Here is a 12,004-nt window from a genome sequence, read left to right on the forward strand (position 1 = left end):
TTGATCGGGACATCGCGATTTTACCGCGATGGTCCCGATCAGCCCGACTGAAATCTGATTGGCCATTACTTACAATATACGGTTGAGCTCATGAAATTGCTCCATAACGGTCTGGCACCAGCACTGATCTTTGGGGGCTGTCACATCCGGCACACTCCTCCCCCTCCTCGTCCCCTCGGTCCTCAGATATCCGCCCCACATCATTCTCGTCCATGTTGCTGTCACAGTCGCTTGTACTTTCGGTCGACCTCTTCTGCCTCATATAGATCTTAAAGGTGCGACTGTAGAACTGCAGGATCATGTTCTGGAAGGTCTTGGAGGTGGTGAAGAAGAGGATGGCCTTGATCATGGTGAATACTTTATCTCGTAACGTCTGGGAGTTGGATCCGGGCAGCAGAGCCATGTCCGCCCACTTCCCCAGGATGTCCAGGCTATTTAAATAGGGGTCAAGGCGAGAGATGAGGAGGCGGAAGGTGTCCAGTAAGAGGACGGTGCACGGCTGCTCCTCCACCGCATTCTCCTGCTGGTTTATCCCGTTCCAGAATTCCGGTGCAATGTTCCTCTGTAAATCCATCTGCAGCACCTCGGTGAACCATTCCTCCAGAACCAACTGCAGATCATAGTCCAGCAGAACCTCCAGAGCCGCCTTCAAGTCTCCTTCCCTGTAAGACTCCGCGAGACCCGACCGGGGGGCGGCCTGAACGAGAAGACAACGTGTTATATCCAAAGTCATTAATACATCACCGATTATACAAAGTCATGTCTACCAGTCCGTATAACATCACTACCAGCAGAATAGAGAGTGCAGCTCTGGAGTATAATACAGGATATAACTCAGGATCAGTACAGGATAAGTAATGTAATGTATATACACAGTGACCTCACCAGCAGAATAGTGAGTACAGCTCTGGGGGTATAATACAGGATATAACTCAGGATCAGTACAGGATAAGTAATGTAATGTATGTACACAGTGACCCCACCAGCAGAATAGTGAGTACCGCTCTGGAGTATAATACAGGATATAACTCAGGATCAGTACAGGATAAGTAATGTAATGTATGTACACAGTGACCTCACCAGCAGAATAGTGAGTACAGCTCTGGAGTATAATACAGGATATAACTCAGGATCAGTACAGGATAAGTAATGTAATGTATCTACACAGTGACCTCACCAGCAGAATAGTGAGTACAGCTCTGGAGTATAATACAGGATATAACTCAGGATCAGTACAGGATAAGTAATGTAATGTATGTACACAGTGACCTCACCAGCAGAATAGTGAGTACAGCTCTGGAGTATAATACAGGATATAACTCAGGATCAGTACAGGATAAGTAATGTAATGTATGTACACAGTGACCCCACCAGCAGAATAGTGAGTGCAGCTCTGGAGTATAATACAGGATATAACTCAGGATCAGTACAGGATAAGTAATGTAATGTATGTACACAGTGACCCCACCAGCAGAATAGTGAGTACAGCTCTGGAGTATAATACAGGATAAGTAATGTAGTGTATGTACACAGTGACGCCTCCAGCAAAATAGTGAGTGCTGCTCTGGAGTATTATTATCAGTAGAACTACAAGTCTCAGCATTGCTTCTGCTATGGGTGATCATAGTCTCACTGACCAGACCGAGGGCGGAGGCGGGCACCAGGCCGATGCTCAGTGTGTTCCAGGCGGCGGACAGCTCCTCCAGGCCGGCCTGTGTCATGTTCCCGTTCCGCTGTCTCCCGGCCGTCTCACACGGATGACTCGCGCTCGGCCGCGGGTGATGACGTAGCACAGAAGGGCTGCCCGCCATCTCCATGGCAGCAAGGAACGCATGTCTGCCCCGCGTGACGTCCCCGAACATCTTCCGGCCTATAGTGTGGGGTCACGAGGTGCGTCTCTTCGCCTCCTATAGGCTGCTGACGGGCGAAGGGGCGGAGCTAGGCTCCATAGTTTAGTGGCGGGCGGGACGGAGCGGCTGAGCCGTTGCTAGAAGCAGAGGAGCCACCATGAGCCAACAGGGAGCGGCGCTGCAGACCTACAACAACGAGCTGGTGAAATGTGAGGAGTATAACCCCCATCATGTCTGTGGAGGACCCCTTGTGTATCTCTGCACCTGTTGAGTGATCCTTCACCTGGACTATGACCTCATCATCACCCTAGACCCTACACCTGAACTATGACCCCATCACCTAGACCCTACACCTGAACTATGACCCCATCACCTAGACCCTACACCTGAACTATGATCCCATCACCTAGACCCTACACCTGAACTATGACCCCATCACCTAGACCCTACACCTGAACTATGACCCCATCACCTAGACCCTACACCTGAACTATGACCCCATCACCTAGACCCTACACCTGAACTATGACCCCATCACCTAGATCCTACACCTGAACTATGACCGCATCACCCTAGACCCTACACCTGAACTATGACCCCATCACCTAGACCCTACACCTGAACTATGACCCCATCACCTAGACCCTACACCTGAACTATGACCCCATCAACTAGACCCTACACCTGAACTATGACCCCATCAACTAGACCCTACACCTGAACTATGACCCCATTACCTGGACCCTACACCTGGACTATGACCCCCATCATCACCATAGACCCTACACCTGGACTATGACCCCCATCATCCCCATAGACCCTACACCTGGACTATGACCCCCATCATCCCCATAGACCCTACACCTGGACTATGACCCCCATCATCCCCATAGACCCTACACCTGGACTATGACCCCCATCATCCCCATAGACCCTACACCTGGACTATGACCCCCCATCATCCCCATAGACCCTACACCTGGACTATGACCCCCATCATCACCATAGACCCTACACCTGGACTATGACCCCCATCATCCCCTTAGACCCTACACCTGGACTATGACCCCCATCATCACCTTAGACCCTACACCTGGACTATGACCCCCATCATCACCTTAGACCCTACATCTGGACTATGACCCCCATCATCCCCATAGACCCTACACCTGGACTATGACCCCCATCATCGCCATAGACCAGTGGTCTCCAAATTGTGCACGTCCAGATATTGCAAAACTACATCTTCCAGCATGCCGTTGACTGTCCGGGCATGCTGGGAGTTGTAGTTTTGCAACATCTGGAGGTCCACAGTTTGGACAGTACTGCTATAGATCCTACCTTTGGACTATGACCCCTATCATCACCATAGACCCTACACCTGCATGATATGTCCCATATTTACTGTCTGACCCTAAGACCCCGTAACGCTGACCTACTCCTGGACTATGACTCCCATTCTCTTCACTGACCCTACACCCGCAGGGTTCACCCCTCACCGTATACCTGGACTATGACCCTTGCCCATATTTTGATGCCACTCCTGGACCATGACTCCCATCATCCCCTGACCCTACACCTGGACTATAACCCTTATCATGATCTTTAGTAGCTTCCTCAGGGGTTGTGATGTCTGATTGTGAAACTGTAACCCACATCCTAAATGCTGACCCTTCCACCAAGGTAAACATTATGGCAGACCCCTGAATTGTGACCTACATCCCCTCCATTATCCCCTATACTCACCACTAACCCTATTATGTACTTTGACTCCCATCATGTTTACCGACCCTGAGTGTCCCTGTGTTAATCTGATGAGTGAACTACGACCCCCATCCTCTCCCGCTGCTCTCATTTGCACTATGACCTCTTGGTTTTCTGTTGGTTGTATATGGAGAAATCCTCTCATTGTTAGGCTAGGTTCACATCATGATTTTACCATCCGATTATCGGACTGTAAAATCGGACAAAATCGGATTGAAAATAATCGTATACAATCATATGTAAAAATATCTTTGATATCCGATTTAAAATCGTACCTAAAAATCGTATCAATAAAAATCTGATCCTGTTTTAAAATTAATATGTATGCCAATGGCAATAAAGTTTTATATATTTGAAGTGTATGTGTTTTGAAGTCTACTGCGCATGCGTAAAAATCGTGTGCTATTGATCTGATAGAATCGCACAGTCACACGATTCCATGTGATTTACATAGACACCAATAATAAAAAAAAAAATCGGACACGATTTCGATCTGATTTTGAATCTGGACGAAAAATCGTGGTCAACCACAATTTTACCTCCGCTCTTAAATCGTGCAAAATCGGATGCGGATCAAAACTGATGCATTTGTTGTCTATCATTAATGAATGGAAGTCAATGGATACGACTTGGCGTGCAGATTTGTACGATTTCAGAGTTAAAAATCGTGAGAAGTAGGATGGTAAAATCGTGATGTGAATGCGCCCTTATCGTTTTCTTGCTTTCAGGTATTGAAGATCTTTGCAGCAAAAGAGAAGAACTGAATCGTCAGATCCAACAGGAGGAGGAGGAGAAGAACAAACTGCAGAACGATGTCCGGATCCTCACCGAAAAACTGTCCAGGGTCAACGAGAGCCTCGCCAGGAAAATGGCGTCAAGGAACGAGTTTGATAAAACAATTGCGGAAACACAGGCTGCGTACATGAAGGTAAGAGACCGACACTGGGTATTACGATATAGTATACCCAGTACCTATATACAAGAATATAACTACTATAATACTGCTCCTATATACAAGAATATAACTACTATAATACTGCCTCCTAGATACAAGAATATAACTACTATAATACTGCTCCTATATACAAGAATATAACTACTATAATACTGCCCCCTATATACAAGAATATAACTACTATAATACTGCTCCTATATACAAGAATATAACTACTATAATACTGCTCCTATATACAAGAATATAACTACTATAATACTGCTCCTATATACAAGAATATAACTACTATAATACTGCCTCCTATATACAAGAATATAACTACTATAATACTGCCTCCTATATACAAGAATATAACTACTATAATACTGCTCCTATATACAAGAATATAACTACTATAATACTGCTCCTATATACAAGAATATAACTACTATAATACTGCCTCCTATATACAAGAATATAACTACTATAATACTGCCTCCTATATACAAGAATATAACTACTATAATACTGCCTCCTATATACAAGAATATAACTACTATAATACTGCCTCCTATATACAAGAATATAACTACTATAATACTGCCTCCTATATACAAGAATATAACTACTATAATACTGCCTCCTATATACAAGAATATAACTACTATAATACTGTCTCCTATATACAAGAATATAACTACTATAATACTGTCTCCTATATACAAGAATATAACTACTATAATACTGCCCCTATATACAAGAATATAACTACTATAATACTGTCTCCTATATACAAGAATATAACTACTATAATACTGCTCCTATATACAAGAATATAACTACTATAATACTGCTCCTATATACAAGAATATAACTACTATAATACTGCTTCTATATACAAGAATATAACTACTATAATACTGCTCCTCTATACAAGAATACAACTACTATAATACTGCTCCTATATACAAGAATATAACTATTATAATACTGCCTCCTATATACAACAATATAACTACTATAATACTGCCTCCTATATACAACAATATAACTACTATAATACTGCCTCCTATATACAACAATATAACTACTATAATACTGCCTCCTATATACAACAATATAACTACTATAATACTGCCTCCTATATACAAGAATATAACTCCTATAATACTGCTCCTATATACAAGAATATAACTACTATAATACTGCTCCTATATACAAGAATATAACTACTATAATACTGCCTCCTATATACAAGAATATAACTACTATAATACTGTCTCCTATATACAAGAATATAACTACTATAATACTGCTCCTATATACAAGAATATAACTACTATAATACTGCTCCTATATACAAGAATATAACTACTATAATACTGCCTCCTATATACAAGAATATAACTACTATAATACTGCCTCCTATATACAAGAATATAACTACTATAATACTGCCTCCTATATACAAGAATATAACTACTATAATACTGCCTCCTATATGCAAGAATATAACTACTATAATACTGCCTCCTATATACAAGAATATAACTACTATAATACTGCCTCCTATATACAAGAATATAACTACTATAATACTGCCTCCTATATACAAGAATATAACTACTATAATACTGCCTCCTATATACAAGAATATAACTACTATAATACTGTCTCCTATATACAAGAATATAACTACTATAATACTGTCTCCTATATACAAGAATATAACTACTATAATACTGTCTCCTATATACAAGAATATAACTACTATAATACTGCCCCTATATACAAGAATATAACTACTATAATACTGTCTCCTATATACAAGAATATAACTACTATAATACTGCTCCTATATACAAGAATATAACTACTATAATACTGCTCCTATATACAAGAATACAACTACTATAATACTGCTCCTATATACAAGAATAGAACTATTATAATACTGCCTCCTATATACAACAATATAACTACTATAATACTGCCTCCTATATACAACAATATAACTACTATAATACTGCCTCCTATATACAACAATATAACTACTATAATACTGCCTCCTATATACAAGAATATAACTACTATAATACTGCCTCCTATATACAAGAATATAACTCCTATAATACTGCTCCTATATACAAGAATATAACTACTATAATACTGCTTCTATATACAAGAATATAACTACTATAACCCTCCAAAAGATGGCGCCATTCTTCTAAGGCAAGTTTTATAGCGAGGAGTTCCCGATCACCAATAGAGTAATTCCTCTCCGCAGGTGAAAAGGTCTGGGGATAAATACACAGGTCATATTCCTGCCTTTGGGAGTTTTCTGAGTTAAAACTGTGCCAGCTCCTACAGAAGATGCATCTACCTCCAAAGAAAATGGCTTTTCAGGGTCAGGTCTTATGAGGACAGGTGCAGAAGCGAAGGCAGATTTTAACCGAGAAGGCCTCTTCAGCCTCAGGAGACCAGTTCTTGGGGTTGCCGTTCTTTTTGGTGAGGGCTACAATTGGGGCAACCAAGGAAGAAAAGTGTGGAATGAATTGACAGTAGTAATTGGCAAACCCCAAAAATCGTTGAATAGCCTGTACACCGGAAGGACGTGGCCAGTCCAAAACCGGAGAAAGCTTGGCAGGATCCATCTGTAGACCTTGGTGGGAGATGATGTATCCAAGAAATGGAAGACTTGTTTTCTCAAAGAGGCATTTCTCAAGCTTGGCATATAGATGATTCTCTCGGAGACGCTGAAAGACCAGATGGACATGGAGACGATGAGCCTCCAAATTGGGAGAAAAAAATCAGAATATCATCCAGGTAGACAACTACACAGGTGTACAACAGATCTCAGAATATGTCATTAACAAATTCTTGGAACACAGCGGGAGCGTTGCAGAGACCAAAATGGCTGTCTCGGATGTTAAAGGCTGTCTTCCATTCATCGCCTTCATGAATTCGAGTAAGATTGTATGCTCCCCTCAGATCAAACTTACAGAAGATTCTGGCTCCCCGTAAACTATCTAAAAGTTCAGAAATCGAAGGCAAAAAGGATAGCGATTTTTGATTGTAATCTTGTTTAAACCCTGTTTAGTCAATACAGGGATGCAGAGAAGCATCCTTTTTTCCTACAAAGAAGAATCTAGCCTCGGCTGGAGAGGTGGACTTCCGGATGAAACCCATTTTGTAGGTTTTCTTGGCTATATTTAGCCATAGCTTGCGTCTCAGGTATGGACAGTGGGTAAACTCTTCCCTGAGGAGGAGTAGTGCCAGGTTGAAGATCAATGGGACAATCATAGGGATGATGTGGTGGAAGAGTCTCTGCCTGCTTCTCGCAGAACACATCAGAATAATTTCGGTAAGGGAGAGGTAGGCCCGACTTAATAGGAGAAGATAGGGCCGTCTTAGGCCGGGTGGACTCCACACAGTGTCCATGACAGAAAGTTCCCCAACGAGAAACCTCTCCAGTGTTCCAGTCAAGTTGGGGAGAGGGACTCTGAAGCCAAGGAAGTCCTAGAAGAAGTTCACAGGTACAATGAGGAAGTACAAAGAACTCTATCTTCTCCTTATGTAACACTCCCACCTGTATGATGAGAGGTTCGGTGTGGAACAGGACCACACCATTCAGGTTCTCCATTGGCAGAAGAAAATATATAGAGGCTTGACTAGCCGAGACACAGGGAGATGATGCTTTTGGACCAAGGAAGCATCAATGAAATTTTCTGCGGAACCAGAATCCAAGAAGGCTGAATCAGAGAATTAAGTCTTCATGGAGTTATAGACTTAAACAGGCATGGTCAAACGTGGAAAGGTACTTTTCACACCCAGGGACGCCTCTCCTACGTGCCCTAGGTGCAAGCGTTTACCAAACGCTGCGGATGTATTGTATAATCCTTAAGGAAATGCTCCGAACTGGCTTAGTAGAGACACAAATTCTTCTCAGGAGACCTCTCCTGTGAGGACAATCTGGTCCGATTCACCTGCATAGGCTCCTCCACTGGTGGCAAAGGAGAAGAATGAAACGGACGCTGGAACACAGGAGCCAGGCGAGGGAACCGACGTGTTCGGACAGATTCTCTTTTGTGGCATAGTTCTTCCTGTCTCTCAGAAAATCAGACATCTATTCGAATGGCCAAGTTGATTAGGTCACTCAAGGAAGTCGGAAGGTCTCGTGCTGCAAGGGCATCCTTGAATCTACTAGAAAGTCCTTTTTCAAAGGTAGTGCACAAGGCCTTATCATTCCAGGCCAGTTTGGATGCCAGGATGCAGAATTGTACCGCGTAATCCCCTACAGAAGAGTTTCCTTGACAGAGATTCAACAGAGGCAGCCCGCGCCGGTTCTTCAAAGACATTGCGGAATTCTGCAAGGAAGGACTGGAGATTAGCAGACAACAGATCATTACGATGTCAAATAGGAGTTGCCCAGGCCAGAACTTTGCCAGACAGAAGGCTGATGACGAACGCTACTTTAGCGCGTTCCGTAGGGAACTGGTCAGCCAAGAGTTCCAGATGCATAGAGCACTGAGTGACAAAACCTCTACACAACTTGGGATCTCCGTCATACTTGGAGAGAAAAGATAAGCGAATCTTAGAGCCACCAGATGCCACTGGAGCTGATGACTCTGAAGGTTATGCAAGAGCTGGTTGTGAGGTGAGAAACTGCTGCATCAGAGCGGTAAGCTGAGACAACTGCTGTGCTTGCCGCTCAATCTGCACGGACTGCTGTGCGACAATAGCCGAGAGATCAGAGACACTGGGCAGAAGAACCTTGTGGGATCCACAGCTGGATCTTACGGTAACTGCTGTGGTAGGTGGTTCCACTGACCTGTTGAGGAAGATTGCTTGGGCCATACCAGAGAGCGGAGTCTAAGGTGCCGCTGGTTTTCACCAGAGCCCGCCGCAAAGCGGAATGGACTTGCTGCGGCAGGCGGCACCCAGGTCGCTACCTCTGATACAACTCAGGTATAACAGCCGAGGTATAACATGGCACAGGTAGGATGAGACACAGACGTAGTCAGGACAGGCTGCAATGCAGCAAGGTCAGGTCACGTAGCAGGAGGTCAGAAGGCAGGCGCCACAGGAGCAAGGTCAGTATACGTAGCAAGAGATTAGACACAATGCGCTTTCTCTTGGCAACTAGGGCACAAAGATCCGGCAGCAAGCCGCAGGAAGCGCCAGAACTAAATAGGGACTTTCTGCAAAGCACCAATTATTGGTGCACTGGGCCTTTAAATTTAGAACAGCCGGCGCGTGCGCCCTAAGAGGCAAGGAAGCTCGCGCCAGCAGGAACGGGCAGGAGGAGAACAGAGCGGGGCTCACAAAGGACCAAGGGGCATGACCGGAGGAGGCAGAGGAAGGTGAGCAGCAGTCCGGGGTTCACATGCGGGCCCGTCCCATGATGTGAACCGCAGCACGGCCAGGGACAGAGGGGTACAGGAGAGAGTGCTCCCAGCCGGAGTGCCCGACCGGTGCGCGAGACGTGACAACTACTCACTATATACAAGAATATAACTACTATAATACTGCTCCTATATACAAGAATAGAACTACTATAATACTGCTCCTATATACAAGAATATAACTACTATAATACTGCCTCCTATATACAAGAATATAACTGCTATAATACTGCCTCCTATATACAAGAATATAACTGCTATAATACTGCTCCTATATACAAGAATAGAACTACTATAATACTGCTCCTATATACAAGAATATGACTACTATAATACTGCTCCTATATACAAGAATATAACTACTATAATACTGCTCCTATATACAAGATTATAACTACTATAATACTACCTCCTATATACAAGAATATAACTACTATAATACTGCTCCTATATACAAGAATATAACTACTATAATACTGCTCCTATATACAAGAATATAACTACTATAATACTGCTCCTATATACAAGAATATAACTACTATAATACTGCTCCTATATACAAGAATATAACTACTATAATACTGCTCCTATATACAAGAATAGAACTACTATAATACTGCTCCTATATACAAGAATAGAACTACTATAATACTGCTCCTATATACAAGAATAGAACTACTATAATACTGCTCCTATATACAAGAATAGAACTACTATAATACTGCTCCTATATACAAGAATAGAACTACTATAATACTGCTCCTATATACAAGAATAGAACTACTATAATACTGCTCCTATATACAAGAATAGAACTACTATAATACTGCTCCTATATACAAGAATAGAACTACTATAATACTGCTCCTATATACAAGAATAGAACTACTATAATACTGCTCCTATATACAAGAATAGAACTACTATAATACTGCCTCCTATATACAAGAATAGAACTACTATAATACTGCCTCCTATATACAAGAATAGAACTACTATAATACTGCCTCCTATATACAAGAATAGAACTACTATAATACTGCCTCCTATATACAAGAATAGAACTACTATAATACTGCCTCCTATATACAAGAATAGAACTACTATAATACTGCCTCCTATATACAAGAATAGAACGACTATAATACTGCCTCCTATATACAAGAATAGAACGACTATAATACTGCCTCCTATATACAAGAATAGAACGACTATAATACTGCCTCCTATATACAAGAATAGAACGACTATAATACTGCTCCTATATACAAGAATAGAACGACTATAATACTGCTCCTATATACAAGAATAGAACGACTATAATACTGCTCCTATATACAAGAATAGAACGACTATAATACTGCTCCTATATACAAGAATAGAACGACTATAATACTGCTCCTATATACAAGAATAGAACGACTATAATACTGCCTCCTATATACAAGAATATAACTACTATAATACTGCCTCCTATATACAAGAATAGAACTACTATAATACTGCCTCCTATATACAAGAATATAACTACTATAATACTGCCTCCTATATACAAGAATATTACTACTATAATACTGCCCTTTATGATGATCTAGGTCTTTAGCGTCTCTTTGTTTTGCAGATCCTGGAGAGTTCGCAGACATTACTGAATGTCCTGAAGAGGGAGGCCGGAAATCTTGGAAAAGCCACTGAAGTGCGAGGCAGCGCCCCCAGCACGTGATCAGGAGACAGGGCAGAATGTTTATGGGACTGGTCCATGAGATGATACAGTCTGTGTATTATAGTGTTTTTATATTAATATATAATAAAGTGGGTGGAGCCTGTGGAGGTGTTTGGGAGGAGTTATCTGCTTTCTATGAATTCACAATGATCCTGCCAGTAAAGTCCAGGGGTGACCCTTGTTTAACCCCGGCACCTATTGAGTGACCCTTCACCCGGACTTTCACCCTATATCTGGACTATGACCCCTATCATCACATAGACCCTACACCTGCATGATGTGTCCTATATTAACTGTCTAACCCTATGACCCCTAACACTGACCTACTCCT

The 12,004-nt window shown here is 42.2% G+C and overlaps 2 protein-coding genes across 3 annotated transcripts in view; one reads left to right on the plus strand and one right to left on the minus strand.

Moving 5' to 3' along the window:
• Window positions 1-1,817, minus strand: part of ANAPC2 (anaphase promoting complex subunit 2) — an 18,103-nt gene extending 16,286 nt beyond the window's left edge. Inside the window, 3 exon segments of the mRNA XM_056539815.1 lie at window positions 74-135; window positions 137-697; window positions 1,638-1,817. Coding sequence (XP_056395790.1) covers window positions 74-135; window positions 137-697; window positions 1,638-1,817 — 803 coding nt within the window.
• SSNA1 (SS nuclear autoantigen 1) lies at window positions 1,740-11,798 on the plus strand. Of its 2 annotated transcripts, none has more exons than XM_056539819.1 (3): window positions 1,740-1,890; window positions 4,343-4,542; window positions 11,575-11,798. In XM_056539819.1, exons 1-3 carry the CDS (start codon window positions 1,833-1,835, stop codon window positions 11,671-11,673), a joined length of 357 nt encoding a protein of 118 aa, XP_056395794.1. In that variant the 5' UTR covers window positions 1,740-1,832; the 3' UTR covers window positions 11,674-11,798. The 2 variants fall into 2 exon arrangements, with proteins under 2 accessions (XP_056395794.1, XP_056395795.1); XM_056539820.1 differs by lacking the exon at window positions 1,740-1,890 and adding an exon at window positions 1,903-2,059 and having other exon boundaries at window positions 11,575-11,797.
• The last annotated feature ends 206 nt before the right edge of the window (window positions 11,799-12,004 follow it).

The sequence above is a fragment of the Hyla sarda genome, chromosome 9 (assembly GCF_029499605.1).
Source record: "Hyla sarda isolate aHylSar1 chromosome 9, aHylSar1.hap1, whole genome shotgun sequence".
Classification (NCBI taxonomy): domain Eukaryota; kingdom Metazoa; phylum Chordata; class Amphibia; order Anura; family Hylidae; genus Hyla; species Hyla sarda.

Coding starts and splice junctions, on each gene's coding strand:
- SSNA1 (XM_056539819.1), top strand. CDS start 1,833: ATGTCTGCCCCGCGTGACGTCCCCGAACATCTTCCGGCCTATAGTGTG. Junction 1,891..4,342: donor CTATAGTGTGGGGTCACGAG/GTGCGTCTCTTC, acceptor TCTTGCTTTCAG/GTATTGAAGATCTTTGCAGC. Junction 4,543..11,574: donor CACAGGCTGCGTACATGAAG/GTAAGAGACCGA, acceptor TTTGTTTTGCAG/ATCCTGGAGAGTTCGCAGAC.